At 41.0% G+C, this 20915-nt stretch overlaps 1 protein-coding gene across 5 annotated transcripts in view; it reads right to left on the bottom strand.

Moving 5' to 3' along the window:
* Positions 1–16797, bottom strand: part of RESF1 (retroelement silencing factor 1) — a 38267-nt gene extending 21470 nt beyond the window's left edge. For 3 of the 5 annotated variants that reach the window (XM_082849367.1, XM_082849370.1, XM_082849371.1), the window contains exon 1: positions 15073–15289. In XM_082849367.1, the coding sequence (XP_082705493.1) occupies positions 15073–15075 (3 nt within the window). In that variant the 5' untranslated portion in view covers positions 15076–15289. Of the gene's footprint in view, positions 1–15072; positions 15290–15326; positions 15689–16765 lie in introns of those variants that run through there. The other 2 variants (XM_082849368.1, XM_082849369.1) reach the window with 2 other exon arrangements.
* Between the last annotated feature and the right edge of the window lie 4118 nt (positions 16798–20915).

Raw genomic sequence — 20915 nt, 5'->3', positions numbered from 1 at the left:
CCCTCCCCCTGGGCTGAGAGAGCCAGAGCCCCCGAATGAGCTGCTCCTTTAACCCTGTCCTGTCTGAGCGAAGAACAGACGCCCTCCGGCGAACTACACACAGAGGCGGGGCCAAATCCAAAGCTGAACCCCCGGGAGCTGTGTGAACAAAGAAGAGAAAGGGAAATTTCTCCCAGCAGCCTCAGGAGCAGCGGATTAAATATCCACAGTCAACTCGATGTACCCTGCATCTGTGGAATACCTGAATAGACAACGAATCATCCCAAATTGAGGAGGTGGACTTTGAGAGCAAGATTTATTATTTTTTCCCCTTTTCCTCTTTTTGTGATGTGAGCCATGTGGATGAAAGTCTCTTGGTGCTGCAGCCAGGAGTCAGTGCTGTGCCTCTGAGGTGGGAGAGCCAACTTCAGGACACTGGTCCACAAGAGACCTCCCAGCTCCACATAATATCAAACAGAAAAAATCTCCCAGAGATCTCCATCTCAACACCAGCACCCAGCTTCACTCAATGACCAGCAAGCTACAGTGCTGGACACCCTATGACAAACAACTAGCAAGACAGGACCACAACCCCACCCATTAGCAGAGAGGCTGTCTAAAATCATAGTAAGTCCACAGACACCCCAAAACACACCAACAGACGTGGACCTGCCCACCAGAAAGACAAGATCCAGTCTCATCCACCAGAACACAGACACTAGTCCCCTCCACCAGGAAGCCTACACAACCCACTGAACCAAACTTAGCCACTGGCGAAAGACACCAAAAACAATGGGAACTACGAACCTGCAGCCTGCAAAAAGGAGACCCCAAACACAGTAAGACAAGCAAAATGAGAAGACAGAAAAACACACAACAGATGAAGGAGCAAGGTGAAAACCCACCAGACCTAACAAATGAAGAGGAAATAAGCAGTCTACCTGAAAAAGAATTCAGAATAATGATAGTAAAGATGATCCAAAATCTTGGAAATAGAATAGACAAAATGCAAGAAACATTTAACAAGGACCTAGAAGAACTAAAGATGAAACAAGCAATGATGAACAACACAATAAATGAAATTAAAAATACTCTAGATGGGATCAATAGCAGAATAACTGAGGCAGAAGAACGGATAAGTGACCTGGAAAATAAAATAGTGGAAAGAACTACCGCAGAGCAGAATAAAGAAAAAAGAATGAAAAGAACTAAGGACTGTCTCAGAGACCTCTGGGACAACATTAAACGTACCAACATTCAAATTAAAGGGGTTCCAGAAGAAGAGAAAAAGAAAGGGTCTGAGAAGATATTTGAAGAGATTATAGTTGAAAACTTCCCTAATATGGGAAAGGAAAGAGTTAATCAAGTTAATCCAAGGAGAAACATGCCAAGACACATATTAATCAAACTGTCAAAAATTATATACAAAGACAACATATTAAAAGCAGCAAGGGAAAAACAACAAATAACACACAAGGGAATCCCCATAAGGTTAACAGCTGATCTCTCAGCAGAAACTCTGCAAGCCAGAAGGGACTGGCAGGACATATTTAAAGTGATGAAGGAGAAAAACCTACAACCAAGATTACTCTACCAAGCAAGGATCTCATTTAGATTTGATGGAGAAATTAAAACCTTTACAGACAAGCAAAAGCTGAGAGAGTTCAGCACCACGAAACCAGCTCTACAACAAATGCTAAAGGAACTTCTCTAGGCAAGAAACACAAGAGGAGGAAAAGACCTACAATAAATAACCCAAAACAATTAAGAAAATGGGAATAGGAACATACATATCGATAATAACCTTACATATAAATGGATTAAATGCTCCCACCAAAAGACACAGACTGGATGAAAGGATACAAAAACAAGACCCATATATATGCTGCCTACAAGAGACCCACTTCAGACCTAGGGACACATATAGACTGAAAGTAAGGGGATGGAAAAAGATATTCCATTCAAATGGAAATCAGAAGAAAGCTGGAGTAGCAATTCTCAAGCAGATAAAATAGACCTTAAAAAAAAGGCTATTACAAGAGACAAAGAAGGACACTACATAATGATCAAGGGATCGATCCAAGAAGAAGATATAACAATTGTAAATATTTATGCACCCAACATAGGAGCACCTCAATACATAAGGCAAATACTAACGGCCATAAAAGGGGAAATCGACAGTAACACATTCATAGTAGGAGACTTTAACACCCCACTTTCACGAATGGACACATCATCCAAAATGAAAATAAATAAGGAAACACAAGCTTTAAATGATACATTAAACAATATAGACTTAATTGGTATTTATAGGACATTCCATCCAAAAACAGAATATACATTTTTCTCAAGTGCTCATGGAACATTCTCCAGGATAGATCATATCTTGGATCACAAATCAAGCCTTGGTAAGTTTAAGAAAACTGAAATTGTATCAAGTATCTTTTCCGACCACAAAGCTATGAGACTAGATATCAATTACAGGGAAAGATCTGTAAAAAATACAAACACATGGAGGCTAAACAATACACTACTTAATAACGAAGTGATCACTTAAGAAATCAAAGAGGAAATCAAAAAATACCTAGAAACAAATGACAATAGAGACACGATGACCCAAAACCTATAGGATGCCGCAAAAGCATTTCTAAGAGGAAAGTTTATAGCAATACAATCCTACCTTAAGAAACAGGAAACATCTCTAATAAACAACCTAACCTTGCACCTCAAGCAATTAGAGAAAGAAGAACAAAAAAAACCCAAAGTTAGCAGAAGGAAAGAAATCATAAAAATCAGAGCAAAAATAAATGAAAAAGAAATGAAGGAAACGATAGCAAAGATCAATAAAACTAAAAGCTGGTTCTTTGAGAAGATAAACAAAATGGATAAACCATTAGGCAGACTCATCAAGAAAAAAAGTGAGAAGACTCAAATCAGTAAAATTAGAAATGAAAAAGGAGAAGTAACAAGTGACACTGCAGAAATAAAAAAGATCATGAGAGATTACTACAAGCAACTCTATGCCAATAAAATGGACAACCTGGAAGAAATGGACAAATTCTTAGAAATGCACAACCTGCCAAGACTGAATCAGGAAGAAATAGAAAATATGAACAGACCAATCACAAGCACTGAAATTGAAACTGTGATTAAAAATCTTCCAACAAAGAAAAGCCCAGGACCAGATGGCTTCACAGGCAAATTCTATCAAACATTTAGAGAAGAGCTAACACCTACCCTTCTCAAACTCTTCCAAAATATAGCAGAGGGAGGAACACTCCCAAACTCCTTCTACGAGGCCACCATCACCTTGATACCAAAACCAGACAAGGATGTCACAAAGAAAGAAAACTACAGGCCAATATCACTGATGAACATAGATGCAAAAATCCTCAACAAAATACTAGCAAACAGAATCCAACAGCACATTAAAAGGATCATACACCATGATCAAGTGGGGTTTATTCCAGGAATGCAAGGATTCTTCAATATACGCAAATCAATCAAGGTGATACACCATATTAACAAATTGAAGGAGAAAAACCATATGATCATCTCAATAGATGCAGAAAAAGCTTTCGACAAAATTCAACACCCATTTATGATAAAAACCCTGCAGAAAGTAGGCATAGAGGGAACTTTCCTCAACATAATAAAGGCCATATATGACAAACCCACAGCCAATATCATCCTCAATGCTGAAAAACTGAAACCATTTCCACTAAGATCAGGAACAAGACAAGGTTGCCCACTCTCACCACTCTTATTCAACATAGTTTTGGAAGTTTTAGCCACAGCAATCAGAGAAGAAAAGGAAATAAAAGGAATCCAAATTGGAAAAGAAGAAGTAAAGCTGTCACTGTTTGCAGATGACATGATACTATACATAGAGAATCCTAAAGATGCTACCAGAAAACTACTAGAGCTAATCAATGAATTTGGTAAAGTTGCAGGATACAAAATTAATGCACAGAAATCTCTGGCATTCTTATACACTAATGATGAAAAATCTGAAAGTGAAATCAAGAAAACACTCCCATTTACCACTGCAACAAAAAGAATAAAATATCTAGGAATAAACCTACCTAAGGAGACAAAAGACCTGTATGCAGAAAATTATAAGACAGTGATGAAAGAAATTAAAGATGATACAAATAGATGGAGAGATATACCATGTTCTTAGATTGGAAGAATCAACATTGTGAAAATGACTCTACTACCCAAAGCAATCTACAGATTCAATGCAATCCCTATCAAACTACCACTGGCATTTTTCACAGAACTAGAAGAAAAAATTTCACAATTCATATGGAAACACAAAAGACCCTGAATAGCCAAAGCAATCTTGAGAACGAAAAACAGAGCTGGAGGAATCAGGCTCCCTGACTTCAGACTATACTACAAAGCTACAGTAATCAAGACAGTATGGTACTGGCACAAAAACAGAAATACAGATCAATGGAACAGGATGGAAAGCCCAGAGATAAACCCACGAACATATGGTCACCTTACCTTTGATAAAGGAGGCAGGAATGTACAGTGGAGAAAGGACAGCCTCTTCAATAAGTGGTGCTGGGAAAACTGGATAGGTACATGTAAAAGTATGAGATTAGAACACTCCATAACACCATACACAAAAATAAGCTCAAAATGGATTAAAGACTAAATGTAAGGCCAGAAACTATCAAACTCTTAGAGGAAAACATAGGCAGAACACTCTATGACATAAACCACAGCAAGATCCTTTCTGACCCACCTCCTGGAGAAATGGAAATAAAAACAAAATAAACAAATGGGACCTAATGAAACTTCAAAGCTTTTGCACAGCAAAGGAAACCATAAACAAGACCAAATGACAACCCTCAGAATGAGAGAAAATATTTGCAAATGAAGCAACTGACAACGGATTAATCTCCAAAATTAAAAGTAGCTCATGCAGCTCAACAAGAAAACAAACAACTCAATCCAAAAATGGGCAGAAGACCTAAACAGACATTTCTCCAAAGAAGATATACAATTTGCCAACAAACACATGAAAGAATGCTCAACATCATTAATCACTAGAGAAATGCAAATCAAAACTACAATGAGGTATCATCTCACACCGGTCAGAATGGCCATCATCAAAAAATCTAGAAACAATAAATGCTGGAGAGGGTGTTGAGAAAAGGTAACAGTCTTGCACTGCTGTTGGGAATGTGAATTGGTATAGCCACTATGGAGAACAGTATGGAGGTTCCTTAAAAACTACAAATAGAACTACCATATGACCCAGCAATCCCACTACTGGGCATATACCCTGAGAAAACCATAATTCAAAAAGAGTCATGTACCAAAATGTTCATTGCAGCTCTATTTACAATAACCAGGAGATGGAAGCAACCTAAGTGTCCATCATCGGATGAATGGAAATAGAAGATGTGGCACATATATACAATGGAATATTACTCAGCCATAAAAGGAAACGAAATTGAGTTATTTGTAGTGAGGTGGATGAACCTAGAATCTGTCATACAGAGTGAAGTAAGTCAGAAAGAGAAAGACAAATACCGTATGCTAACACATATATATGGAATCTAAGAAAATATAAAACGTCATTAAGAACCTAGGTGTAAGATGGGAATAAAGACACAGACCTACTAGAAAATGGACTTGAGGATATGGGGAGGGGGAAGGGTAAGCTGTGACAAAGTGAGAGAGTGGCAGGGACATATATACACTACCAAACGTAAAACGGATAGCTAGTGGGAAGCAGCCACATAGCACAGGGAGATCAGCTTGGTGCTCTGTGACCACCTAGAGGGGTGGGATAGGGAGGGTGGGAGGGAGGGAGACGCAAGAGGGAAGAGATATGGGAACATATGTATATGTATAACTGATTCACTTTGTTATAAAGCAGAAACTAACACACCATTGTAAAGCAATTTTACTCCAATAAAGACGTAAAGAGGGCAGAAGACCTCAGACCTCCCAAAAGGCAAGGAACCTCCCACGTACCTGGTTAGGGCAAAAGAAAAAACTAAACAGAGACAAAAGGATAGGGACGGGTCCTGCACCAGCGGGAGAGAGCTGTGAAGGAGGAAAAGTGTCCACACACCAGGAAGCCCCTTCGCGGGTGGAGACTTCGGGAGGCGGAGTGGGGGAGCTTGGGAGCCGCAGAGGAGAGCACAGCAACAGGGGTGCGGAGGGCAAAGCGGACAGATTCCAGTGCAGAGGATCGGGCCGACCGGCACTCACCAGCTGAGAGGCTTGTCTGCTCGCCCGCTGGGGCGGGCGGAACTGGGAGCTGAGGCTCCGGCTTTTGTCGGAGCGCCGGGAGAGGACTGAGGTTGGCGGCTTAAACACAGCCTGCAGGGCGTTGGTACGCTGCGGCTGGCCGGGAGAGAGTCCGGGGAGGGGTCTGGACCTGCCGAAGAGGCAAGAGACTTTTACGTCCCTCTTTGTTTCCTGGTGCACGAGGAGAGGGGATTAAGAACGCTGCTTGAGAGAGCTCCAGGGACGGGCGCGAGCCGCGGCTAAGAGTGCGGAGCCCAGAGACGGACATGGGACGCTAAGGCCGCTGCTGCCGCCGCCAGGAGGCCTGTGTGCGAACACAGGTCACTAGCCACATGCCCTTCCGGGGAGCCTGTGCAGCCCGCCACTGCCAGGGTCCCGGGATCCAGGGACGGCTCCCCCGGGAGAACGCACGGCGCACCTCGGGCTGCAACGTCATGCCGGCCTCTGCCGCTGCAGGCCCGCCCCGCACTCCGTGACCCTCCCTACCCCCCCGGCCTGGGTGAGCCAGAGCCTGTCAAACTACCACTGGCATTTTTCACAGAACTAGAACAAAAAATTTTGCAATTTGTATGGAAACACAAAAGACCCTGAATAGCCAAAGCAATCTTGAGAACGAAAGAAGGAACTGGAGGAATCAGCCTCCCTGACTTCAGACTATACTACAAAGCTACAGTTATCAAGACGGTATGGTACTGGCACAAAAACAGAAAGATAGATCAATGGAACAGGATAGAAAGCCCAGAGATAAACCCACGCACATATGGTCACCTTATCTTTGACAAAGGAGGCAGAAATGTACAGTGGAGAAAGGACAGCCTATTCAATAAGTGGTGCTGGGAAAACTGGACAGCTACATGTAAAAGTATGAGATTAGATCACTCCCTAACACCATACACAAAAATAAGCTCAAAATGGATTAAAGACCTAAATGTAAGGCCAGAAACTATCAAACTCTTAGAGGAAAACATAGGCAGAACACTCTATGACATAAATCACAGCAAGGTCCTTTTTGACCCACCTCTTAGAGAAATGGAAATAAAAACAAAAGTAAACAAATGGGACCTAATGAAACTTAAAAGCTTTTGCGCAGCAAAGGAAACCATAAAGAAGACCAAAAGACAACCCTCAGAATGGGAGAAAATATTTGCAAATGAAGCAACTGACAAAGGATTAATCTCCAAAATTTATAAGCAGCTCATGCAGCTTAATAGCAGAAAAACAAACAACCCAATCCAAAAATGGGCAGAAGACCTAAATAGACATTTCTCCAAAGAAGATATACAGAGTGCCAACAAACACATGAAAGAATGCTCAACATCACTAATCATTAGAGAAATGCAAATCAAAACTACAATGAGATATCATCTCACACCAGTCAGAATGGCCATCATCAAAAAATCTAGAAACAATAAATGCTGGAGAGGGTGTGGAGAAAAGGGAACCCTCTTACACTGTTGGTGGGAATGTAAATTGATACAGCCACTCTGGAGAACAGTATGGAGGTTCCTTAAAAAGCTACAAATAGAGGGAGGGAGATGCAACAGGGAAGACATATGGGAACATATGTTTATGTATGACTGATTCACTTTGTTATAAAGCAGAAACTAACACACCATTGTAAAGCAATTATACCCCAATAAAGATGTTAAAAAAAAAAAAAAAGCTACAAATAGAACTACCATATGACCCAGCAATCCCACTACTGGGCATATACCCTGAGAAAACCATAATTCAAAGAGTCATGTACCAAAATGTTCATTGCAGCTCTATTTACAATAGCCCAGAGATGGAAACAACCTAAATGTCCATCATCGGATGAATGGATAAAGAAGATGTGGCACATATATACAATGGAATATTACTCAGCCATAAAAAGAGACGAAATTGAGCTATTTGTAATGAGGTGGATAGACCTAGAGTCTGTCATACAGAGTGAAGCAAGTCAGAAAGAGAGAGACAAATACCGTATGCTAACACATATATATGGAATTTAAAAAAAAAAAATGTCATGAAAAACCTAGGGGTGAAACAGGAATAAAGACACAGACTTACTAGAGAATGGACTTGAGGCTATGGGGAGGGGGAAGGGTAAACGGTGACAAAGCGATAAAGAGGCATGGACATATATACACTACCAAACGTAAGGTAGATAGCTAGTGGGAAGCAGCCGTATAGCACAGGGAGATCAGCTCGGTGCTTTGTGACCGCCTGGAGGGGTGGGATAGGGAGGGTGGGAGGGAGGGAGACGCAAGCGGGAAGAGATATGGGAATATATGTATATATATAACTGATTCATTTTGTTGTGAAGCTGAAACTAACATACCATTGTAAAGCAATTATACTCCAATAAAGATGTTAAAAAAAAAAAAGACGTAAAGAAAAAAAAAAAAAGGAGAGGGTTGGTCCTGGGAACCTCCAATCTTTACCCAGTCAGAAGCACAGGTGACAGTATAGGCTTGTGCATGTGAAGTGGGGGGTGAGGCAACTTGTGGGACTGAGGCTTCAACCTGTGGAATCTGCTGGCATTTCTGGGTAGATAGTGTCAGAACTGAGTTTGTAACAGGTAAGAGCCAAATCTAACTACATGTTGGATCTGGTTCTTTTACTTTATTTAACCTTTGCTTTCCACTGCTTTTTTTCACTAAAAGGATAATGTCTATACATAATGGCCTGTCTCAGGGAACCCTACTCCTGAATGTTAAGTGTCCAGACCCTGTCCACCTGTGGATGGCTGCAAGAAAGAAGAAATTAACACATCCCCTCCCTGAGGCTTGCCATTCCAGGGGATATTTGCAAAACTTATGGCCTTTTTACTTCACTTCATCTCCCCGTCTCTGTTCTATGAATGAAACTGGCATCCAAACCCCAACAAGATGGTTCTTTTGAGACACTAGTCTGCCATCTTTTCTGTCTGCCGGCTTTCGGAATTAAGTCATATTCCTTCCCTCAACACCTTGTCTCCCGATTTACTGGCCTGTCATGCAGAAAGTAGAGGGAGTTTGGACTTGGTAACAAGTTTAATTGTAGGACACCCAACTGATGTCCCCAGAGAATTGCTTGTTGGTAGTACGGTGGGGATCCCCCCCCCCCCCCCACACACACTGGAATTGGGTGCAGAGAATCCCAAAAGACACACTGACCAAAACTGACTCAAGAAGATACAGGAAATCAGAACAGACCCATAAAGAAATTGAATTAGTAACCAAAAAACAACCCGAAAAGAAATGGTTAGGCCCAGATGGCTTTCTGGTGATTCATGCCAAAAATTTAAACATTTAAAACCCACTCTACAAACTCTTCTAAAACATAAAAGAGGGAATACTTCCCAAATCAATTTTGAGGCCAATACTAAAATCAAAAAATAAATAAATACATAAAATCACAATAAAACTACAGACCATGGGCTTCCCTTGTGGCACAGTGGTTGAGAGTCCACCTGCAGATGCAGGGGACATGGGTTCGTGCCCCAGTCCGGGAGGATCCCACATGCCCCGGAGCGGCTGGGCCCGTGAGCCATGGCTGCTGAGCCTGCGCGTCCAGAGCCTGTGCTCCGCGGTGGGAGAAGCCACAGCAGTGAGAGGCCCGTATACCGCAAAAAAAAAAGAAAAGAAAAAAAGAACTACCGAACAATCTGTTATGAATATAGATGCAAAAATCTTCAACAAAATACTAGCGAACCAAATATAACAGCATATAAAAGTAAGTATATGCCATGACCAACTGGTACTTTCCAGAAATGCAAGATTGATTTTTTTATTTTTTATGTTGAACCAATGTCATATAACACATCAGTAGAATAAAGGACACAAACAACATGATCATCTCAAGCACATGTAGAAAAAGCATCTACTACGACTGAAATTAAATGCATCCTAAAATCCAACACCCTTTCAGATAAAAACACTAAAACTAGAAACAAAGGGGAACTTCCTCAACTGGGTAAAAGACATCTACAAAAAAGCCACAGCTTTAAAGCCTGTTTTTCCCTTTACAAGATCCGGAACAAGACAAGGATATCTGCTCTTGCCACTTCCATTCAACATTGTAGGAGGGGTTCTAGCCATGGCACTTGGCAAAAAGAAAAAAAATAAAAGACATCCAGATTGGAAATTAAGAAATAAAACTACCTCTACTTACAGATGGCATCATCTTGTATACAGGAAGTTGTAAGGAATCCAACTAATAAAAAACTAGAACTAGTTTGACTAGGTCGCCTAGTACAAGCTCAATATACAAAAACCAAATTTATTTCTATACAACAATCTAGAAAACAAGTCCATTTACAGTAACAGCAAAAAGAAAGAAATACTTTGGAATAAATTTAACGAAAATTGAAAATTGTACACTCTGAATATTTCAAAACATTGCCAAAAGAAATTAAAGACCTAAATAAATGGAAACACATCCCACATTCATAGACTGGAAGATTTGATACTCTCAAGCTGGCACTACTCCTCAAATTCGTCTACAGATTCATTACAACCCTTACCAAAGTCCCAGATGTCTTCTTTGCAGAAATTGAGAACCTGACCCTAAAATTCATTTTGAGAAAGAGTATAAAGTTGAAGGACTCACACTTCCCAATTTCAAAACTTTAAACTACAAAGCTAGAGTAAACTGCTACAGGCTCTTTGGTGGGGCCTTATGCCAAGGGGTATTTCCCAGAACTGCTACTGCCAACGTCCTTGTCCCCGTGAGCCACAGCACGCCCCCCGCCCCCAACATCTGCAGGAGAACCTCCACTACCAGCAGATCTTAAAATAGTAATTGCAAATTAATAAGAAGAGCTACCACTGAGCAAGGCGGCACATCACACTGGGAGGCTTTTTAGCTTTTTTGCACTCTCTCTAATGGTACTGATGATCTTGCAAGGCTTCCTTCCTTGTACCTTGAACCTCTGTGGTTTCCAATGATGCTGCTGCCCATCTGAAAGGACCTGATGACAAGGGGAAGAGCCAGCAGTCACACCATCGGGACACTCAGGCAAAATATGGAGATACTCACATGGCAAAAAACTACAGCCTCCTTCCAACAGCTATGTGAGTGAGCCATCTTGGAAGCAAATCCCTGAGCCTCAGTTAGGCCTTCAAAAACTGTATGCAGCTCCTGCCAATATCTTGACAGCAGCCTCATGAAAAGTCCTGAGCCAGAACCACTCAGCTAAGCCATTCCCTGATTCCTGACCCATAGTAGTAACTATATGAGATAATAACTATTTGCTGTTTTAAGCCACTAATATTTGGGGTAATTATGCAACAACTAATTATAATAACTAATACCAATGGCTAAAAAAAACCCCAAAAACTAGAGTAAACAAAGTCATGTGGGACTGAACTAGGATAGACAATGATCAATGGAATAGAATCCAAAAACAAACCCTCATATATATGATCACTAGGAAGAAACTAGAATCCAGACTATATAAAGAACTTTTACACCTCAATAATATAAAAACAACTTGAATTTAAAGTTAACAGAGGTTTTGAATAGACAGGTTTTCCAAAGATATACAAATAGGCAATATGCACAAAAAGATGCTCAACATCATTAATAAAATCACAGGATGCCACTTAATGCTCACTATGATAGCTACAATCAAAAAGACAAGTGTTAATAAGGATGTGGACAAACTGCATTGCTGTTACTACTGAGAATGTATATGGTTCATCAAAAACAGTCTGGCAATTTCTCAAAAGGTCAAAAATAGTTACCATATGATATGACAGAAAAATTCAACTCCTAGATATATACATACACGAATTGAAAATGTATGCCCATACAAACACTTGTACATGAATGCTCACAGCAACATTATTCAGAGTAGCCAAAAAGTGGAAACAATCCAAATGTGTGTTAACTGATGAAAGGAAAACAAAATGTGGCATAACCATACAATGGAATTATTACTTGCTAATAAAAAGGAATGAAATACATACATGCTTATCATGAATCAATCTTGAAAACATCACGCTAGGTGAGAAAACATGACATCATCTATAAGAAGTGTTCAGAATACACAAATCTAGAGACAAACTAGATTAACGGTTGCCTGGAGATGCATGGGTTGGGGGAGAATGGAGAGTATAGAGAATATATGGAGAGTATAATGAGCAGAGATTCTTTTGGGGGGCAAGAATATGTTCTACAAGTGATTGTGGTAATGCTTGCACACTATGTGAATATATGCAAAACCACTGTACACTGTAAGTGAATAAACTGAATTATATGAATATGATATATGAATTATATCTGTAAACTACAGTTTAAAAAAACAAAACATTTCCCAGTTGTTAGCACAGACATGGGCACATGACACGATAAGCACTAATATAATTATAGACCTGGCAGAGCAACCAGACAAAAGACATGCTCTGTGCAAGTTGAAGTTGACTGGCTATATACCTGGAGATGTTAGGGCTACCCAATGAAGGGGGAACTGTGCCTGAGAATGAAGTCAATGCCAAAGAAGACAGCAGAACTCAAAGACAATGTCTCAAGTCTTTAAAACTTTCTTTCAGATTCAAACGTTGGATCCAGCCAAACCTGAAAGTCAAGCCACATGAACTCTTTTTTTTTTTAACACCTTTATTGGAGTACAATTGCTTTACAATGGTGTATTAGTTTCTGCTTTATAACAAAGTGAATCAGCTATACGTATACATATATCCCCATATCTCTTCCCTCTTGGTGTCTCCCTCCCATCCTCCCTATTCCACCCCTCTAGGTGGTCACAAAGCACTTCGCTGATCTCCCTGTGCTATGCGGCTGCTTCCCACTAGCTATCTATTTTACATTTGGTAGTGTATAAAAGTCAATTGTTACTCTCTCACTTCGTCCCAGCTTACCCTTCCCCCCTCCCTGTGTCATCAAGTCCATTCTCTATGTCTGCGTCTTTATTCCTGTCCTGCCCTTAGGTTCTTCAGAACCATTTTTTTTAGATTCCATATATATGTGTTAGCATACTCTTTGACTTATTTCACTCTGTATGAGACTCCAGGTCCATCCACCTCTCTACAAATAACTCAATTTCATGTCTTTTTATGGCTGAGTAATATTCCATTGTATATATGTGCCACATCTTCTTTATCCATTCATCTGTTGATGGACACTTAGGTTGCTTCCATGTCCTGGCTATCGTAAATAGCGCTGCAATGAGCATTGTGGTACATGACTCTTTTTGAATTACGGTTTTCTCAGGGTAAATGCCCAGTAGTGGGATTGCTGGGTGGGATGGCAGTTCTATTTTTAGTTTTTTAAGGAACCTCCAACCTCCATACTGTTCTCCATAGTGGCTGTATCAATTTACATTCCCACCAACAGTGCAAGAGGGTTCCCTTTTCTCCACACCCTCTCCAGCATTTATTGTTTGTAGACTTTTTGATGGCCATTCTGACTGGTGTGAGGTGATACCTCATTGTAAGTATCACCTACATTTGCATTTCTCTAATGATTAGTGATGTTGAGCATCCTTTCTTGTGTTTGTTGGCAATCTGTATATCTTCTCACATGAACTCTTAAGTTATGTGATCCAATAAATTCTCTTTGGGGGCTTAAAAAAATTTGCGTATGATTTTTTGTTTCTTGAAACCTAAGTAGACAATATAATTTCTTTAACCACAATTTTAACTACAAGTTAAGATTTTATTTACAAATGAAGTCTTGTAATTTAACACATCTCAAGAAAATCTTAGTGACTGTCATTAAATCTCTGCAATCACTTGAGACATTTACCTCAACAGGCTAGGCTCTAACACTGCCCTTCAATTTACAAGCACACTTAGGATATCAAGCATAGACACACTACATAGCTGTCTGTCAACAAAGCACTTAGAATTCTTCAAAGGTCCACAAGACTACATTTCTTTTTTTAAGATTGCACCTTTAGGGCTTCCCTGGTGGCGCAGTGGTTAAGAATCCTCCTGCCAATGCAGGGGACACGGCTTCGAGCCCCGGTCCAGGAAGATCCCACATGCCGCGGAGCAACTGAGTCCGTGCACCACAACTACTGAGCATGCGCTCTAGAGCCTGTGAGCCACAACTACTGAGCCCGCATGCTATAACTACTTAAGTCCACGAGCCTAGAGCCTGTGCTCTGCGACAAGAGAAGCCAGCGCAATGAGAAGCCCTAGCTGCAACTAGAGAAAGCCTGCGCAAAGCAACGAAGACCCAACACAGCCAAAAATTAATTAATTAATTAATTTAAAAAATACGGCTGCAGGTAAAAAACAGAGTTGTGTCTCGTACTTCCTTACAAAAACAGAACCTCCAACATCATCTACAGTCAAGGGTTTAATCAACACAAACTCGATAAATTGATTTAGCGCTTAAATGAGCAAACTGAATCTCCTGTAAGACACTGTTAATTTTCTTAGGCCATAAAATATATTTCTTCTCATGACAACAGCTAAGATTTATTAAGCACCTACCATTTACCAGGAGCTCTTCCAAGTGTGTTCTATCTACCAAACTCATTAACTTATCACAACAATCCTGCGAGCTAGGTACTATGGTTACCCCCATTTCACAGAAGATGAGAAAACTGAGGCAGAGAAGTTAAATAATTCTCCCAAGGTTGCAGAGATGGCAAGTGGTAGAGCCAAAATCTGATGCTCAGCAGTCTGACTGCAGGGACCATGGTCTTAATCATTACAGATTTCCTAACACTACTTGGAGTTTACAGGATGGAAGCCCTGAAATGACCTCTTTGGCTTTATAGGTTTATATTTCAGGGGATGGTTCTCCCAGAGTTCTGCTCTGTGCTGCCTTCCTCCAACCCCATGTGCCACATATGATGAATTTAAAAAATAAGAAACAAACCATGTAGAGAATAATGTTAAGTAGACCTCTTCCTCAGTAACTTAGACCACAGTCACCTCACCATCATCTTCTATTCCTTTTCTTGCAAAGATGAACAGCTGAATTCTCCATGCTATGCCAACCATATTTCTCAAGCTTTGACGTCAAATCCACAGCATCCTATAGTTTAATATTTAACCAATGCTGATTCAACTTAATAATTTTGTTCCACAACAGATAAATTAGAGTAGACTACTTAGAGGAGACACGCTTACCTTTAAATATGATATTACTCATTCATTACTGTATATGTTCCCATTTCCTTCCAAACGTGTCAGTACCACTCCACAGTGTTTACTTCTTTGGTCCTAGGAACAGCAAGAAACACTTTATAACTGATAATAATTTAATATAAAACTTAAATATATAATATGTAACTTAATATGAAAATTATAGTTGAATTTTATTTATATAAAGTTCACATTAAGTTTCTAATAAAAATACACACTAATCTGTTTACTTGATACGACATTGCTGTGCAAACTGTTCCTTAAGGTTGCACCAAAAGCAAACTAAGTTTACTGAATTCTTATTAAGAAGGCAAAGTAACAGAAACAAACTGGGTCTGCCTTAAAATACCATTCACTTTTTAAGTGATAACTCACGTGCGCTCCTCCTGGGCCACTATTATTTTATCACGCTAAACAACACTTTAACTTAATTCTTTATTGGATTAGTAAACAAGAAGCCAACTATACAGTAAAAAAAAAAAGTAAAACCTTAACTCATGCATAATAATACTAAAACTTAACTGTGGTTTACAGCTAACGCATTAATCAGAAAAATCCCCAAACAAGCTCTGCGACCCGCCTATTTAAATGCACCCAAGCTCATCCCCATCACTTGCTGTTCTCTTTATTTTGATTACAGGCACTAGAAGTATTACAAATTGTTTTCAGTGAAACGATTCTCCGGAAGCTTGCTGAACTCAGGATCCTAAGGTCATCTGCTTAGGGAATTCGCGTCCCTCGAGAACATCTAAAATCTGTACGCATTTGTGCATTTAAAAATGCCTCGAGGGACTAACTATTGCAGAGGAACAGAAAACGTCTCCGGCACAAGCGCGTTCGCGGGCCACTTGGAGATGCAAGCGAAGCAATTCTGTTTCGGGAGGTTCTGCATAATGGGGGTGGGGAGGAAGAAAACACTAGAAAAATAAATGCAAAACAAAGATCTTTTTTTCAAGCCAGCGACAGGAAATCAATAACAACATAAGCCACTCTCACATCCAGCCTAACCAATCGCCTTGGAATTTAACAAAATGCGTCCTCGCAGTCTGCACCCGCGACCTCTACGGTGAAGAGTAAGGCGATCCACAGAAAACACACGGCGAGGCGCCGCCCTCTGGGTCAGGCTCTGAGTCCGCGGCTCCTCCGGGCCGGCCCCGCGCCGTGGGAGGGCAACGAGCCGAGCCCAGCGGGCCCGCCCAGCTCTGGGCGGCGGCCAGCGGGGCGCGTTCACCGTGGGCCCGAGGCCCGAGCCCCCGGAGCCCCTGCAGCCGCCACTCTGTCCCCGCCACAGAACAAAAGCGCTCACCGCCGCACGCCCAGCCCCGCCCGCAGACGCCTGGACTCCCGGTGCCCCCAGCCCAGCCAAGACCAGAGAAGATGTGCGAGTGCCGGCCGGGAACCAAGCCCCCCCACCCCCAACTCACCAACGGGCACACAACCCAGCCAGGGCGAGCGGAGGAAAACGCAGCGCCTGGCGGCCCCAGAGTTTAAGTCAACTCGGGTCCGCCTCCAGGGGCGGGCCGAGTTGGAGGCCCCGCTCCCGGAACAGTACAACCCCTCCCCGGGCGCAACGGCAGCTGCGAGACCCGGTCCCCGGCGCCGGGGTCCTAGTGCCGATCGGATGAAGTAGCGTCCGGGGCCAGCCCCGCCCCCCAGTCATCTCCCAAACTTGGAAAGCTAGTTCACGTATCTGAGGAAGAAAACTCCAGCAGTGGCTCTCCGCCTTTAACTTGCATCAGATTCCTTCGAAGGATTTGTTAAAAAGGGACTGAAGAGCACCACCTGCAAAATTGCCAATTCAGTAAGTCTAACTCCGGGCTGAAAATTTCTAACAAGGGGGAGCATCCATTAACGCAGAGAAACCTCCTAAAAGAAAAGGAAATAGACTCTTTTTGCTGGGGGATTTCTACAGGAGAAAGTTGTGAAAATTAATAAAGGGAAACCTCACCAAAATAGAGTTGGGAGGCCAGAAGGGGGAGCTCTCATGCAGTACAGTACCACTCCCAGTCAATTACAGAAGGAATTGTCAATTACAGGCCCCAAAGAGCAAGATGTACATTGCAGTTCGTACAAGAAACAGACTACCCCAGCAACTCAGCCAGTGAGAAACTGTCATCACCCTCACTTTTCACCATGCACTTTCCTTCATAAGAACCCCCCCAAATTCCTCCATTTTCTCTATAAAGTAACTTTCCTTTGTTTGTTGGACTTGCCTATGGCTTTTGCTATAGTTTGCTTGACCCAAATTGCAATTCGGTCACCAAGTGCAAACTGATACTGCTTGCCCCATGACAGGCCAATAAATGGAGAGACCAGGTGTTGGGGCAAGGAATAGCGACTTTATTCAGAAAGACAACAGTCGGAGAAGATGGCAGACCAGTGTCCCAAAGAAACATCTTACTGGAGCTAGAATTCAAGCTTCTTTTAATACTAAAGGGGGAGGGGGTGTGGTTGGTTGTTGCAGACTTCTTGGTGCAGGCCAGACCCTGGAGGGGATGTGAGCATCCTTTCTTCTTGTATCTGTCCACAAAGGTCTGATCACCATGTTCCTGTAAACCTCCAACAAGACAAATGTTATTCTTTGTTCTGCAACTGTTTATCTCTATGTAAATGAAAAGTCTTATACCTTTAAAGGTCAAACCCAGAAGGCAGAGCCTTGAGAATGGCTATCAAGTACATTTCAGACTCTAGGCAACATTTTTTTGGACAAAGGTGCAGAACCAGCATGACTAAGCACAGGCAATGTGGCAACAGAGCGCAAAGGTTAGAGCTAAAGGTATCAGGTTTGTTCTTCTCTGTTACAATTCCCGAAAAAAAACATTTTTGCTGGTAAAATAACTTTTATTTTTAAAGTCAACAAAGTAAACAAGGGAATCCAATCTGAGTGAATAAGAATGAGAAAGGGCAGAGTTGGTTAGTTCTTGTAATATGTAGGGCGGGGTAGTCCTTTGCCCTCTTGAGGTGGAGATCATGGCTCTGCACTCACTAGACATACAACTTTGGGGAAATCACTTAACCTGTCTCTGCTCAGTTTTCTCATCTGTAAATTGAAAATAACACTAACACTTACCTCATAGGATCGTTGAGATAGTTACATGAACTAATACATAACTAAAAGCAGCTCCCAGAACATGGGGTGTTGTCCTTGGCTCAGATATGGGGTTTTCCAGAGCCTAAGCCACACAGGTCAGCAAATAGAAGTGAATGCAAGAAACAGGGAGTTTTGTTGCAAGAAAGTCTGACATGAACCCCACTCCTATATAGCCTAAGGATGGCTTAATGCCCAGCAAGATTTAATGCCCGGGAAGCTACAACTCATTCTGAAATGAAGCGGCTGATCTCTCTGCTGTGTATCCTTGCCCCTGTTTGTGCTGACTTTCTCCTGTCTCCTTTAGATGAATAAAGCTTGTCTGATTTTCCAAAAATGTGGTCTTTCCACCACTCCTAAAGTACAACTGACATTTGTCAATATAGCAGGCCTGAAGGGTCACCAGCAAGGGGACTTGCAAGGGGAGGACACAATCTCTAGAACCTGAAAGTTGTTTAATCAGGGGCTGGACTTTAAGTTGCCTTCTCTTTAAGGTATTTATAATTCAGTATGCTAAACAAAGAAACTTGTTATCCAACTGGTCAGGCTGGGGAAAGATTCCCCAAAAGATTAGATTGTTCTATGCTATGTCCCCTATCATAAATTACAGATCCTCTCTCTGTGTTTCACAATATTCAAAAGAAAGTCTCTCTTTAGTCAAATTACTTTGGCTATAGATGCTATCTCAATCTTTCAAGAGCATAATACTTAGCCTCAAGGCTTGTTAACTCCTAAACTTATAAAACATGTTTTAGAAAATTGCATGACATCATTAGCATGTCTATAGTAAGAAATTTGTACGAAAGATGCCTAGTATTCATTTAAGAGGTAAATGAGGTCATTGGTTTCTTTTTCTTTTCTTGGTTGTCCCCTATATTCTGTTTCTCCTTCCTGCTAGGTACAAGGTCACTTAACTGGAGAGTACATTCCCCAAGCCTCCCTTGCAGCTAAGTATTGCCACATTTCAGTTCTTACAATGACATATGAGCAAAAATGTTGTATGCAACTTCTGCCTGAAGGAATGTCTTACCCTGAAATTCCTCTTTCTCTACTTGTTTATATTGGAATATAGATATGGCAGTAACCTGATTTCAACCTTAGAAAGGAAAACTATTCCTGAAGGCAGGAATTCTTTTTTTTTTTTCTGGTGATTTAAATCTCTTTGGCAGTTTGGTGGAGCCCATAGACCCCTTCTTAGAATAATGTTTTAGAATGCTTAAAATAAAACATATAAGATTACAAAGGAAATTAATTCAGTATGAAAGTTATAAAAATATTTTTAAAACAAATGTGTGATATGATAATATGTGTTTCTTTATTAACAAAATAAATAAGATCTAGTAGCAGATCTAATAACAACTGTGATTTTGTAAGTGATGGACATAAATGACATTTCAAGATTATCTGCATAATATAAGAATACCTTACCTGTGATTTTTATGGTGAAAAATTTATTGTTAATACTGCTATATTTCTGTATCTTTGTTGCCAACATTTATAATTGAAGGAAATGGTACACTTCAAAAAAATGTTAGTGAAAATAGAGTTAATTGTTTTGCCATCCAAATTTATGGTATTCTTGAATTCTATCCATGGATATGGTAGGCATAAGTTTGGCCCCTGTGACCTTCACCTCCAGGTGTTACTCCATGGTTATGTTACTTACATACAAAAGGGACTTTGCAGATATAACTAAGATCACTAATCAGCTGACCTTAAAATAGGCAATTTAGCCTGAATTATCTGGGTCTTGGTGGGCCCAGCATAATCATATGAACCTTAAAACCCAGAAGATGAAGACAGGAGAAGAAACCAGAGAGATGTGGCACAGGGGATAGTCTGAGAACGAAAGCATGAGAAGGGCTCAACTGTCGCTGGCTTAAATATAGAGAGGGCCACATGGAAAAGCATGAGAAGGAAATAAATTATGCCAACAACCTGAATGAGCCTGAAAATGAAACTCTGTGAGATAATAAGGAGGTGTTGTTCAAGCAGCTCAGTTTGTAGTAATTTGTTGTGTCGGCAACAGAAAACCAGTATAATGGACTCCAAGTTATAACCTCTGCCCAAGGGAATGTTTAAGGAACAAAACAGAAGTAAACCGGGTCCTGAAAGTTCTGTAAAGAAGAGCTCTCCACCAGCAGGGACCACCTAGACTATTACTGAGAGAGAAGTAAAGTTCTATCTTTTATAAGTTGATTAAAGCTCTGGTTATGAAACAGTACTCATTTATGTGAAGTGTAGAATGAGGAAAGATCCAGACCAAGTCTTGAAAATCTCCAATGTTTAATGGCAAGGGAGGAAGATACGCCTTAAAGAGACATGGGAATAGCCAGAAAGACAGAAGAAAAACTAGGAGAATGATATCACAGAGGCAGAGAAAGAGAGCCGTTCACGTGAGTAGAAAACCTTCAGTCCTGTTAAAGATCAGGTAAGAATAAACTGGAAAATACCCTTTGGATTTGACAAGAAGGGGAATGATTGGA

The sequence above is a fragment of the Leucopleurus acutus genome (assembly GCF_964270905.1).
Source record: "Leucopleurus acutus genome assembly, chromosome: 11".
Lineage (NCBI taxonomy): Eukaryota > Metazoa > Chordata > Mammalia > Artiodactyla > Delphinidae > Leucopleurus > Leucopleurus acutus.
Note: the sequence above shows the minus strand (reverse complement) of the source record. Positions and strands in the feature narration are given on the sequence as shown.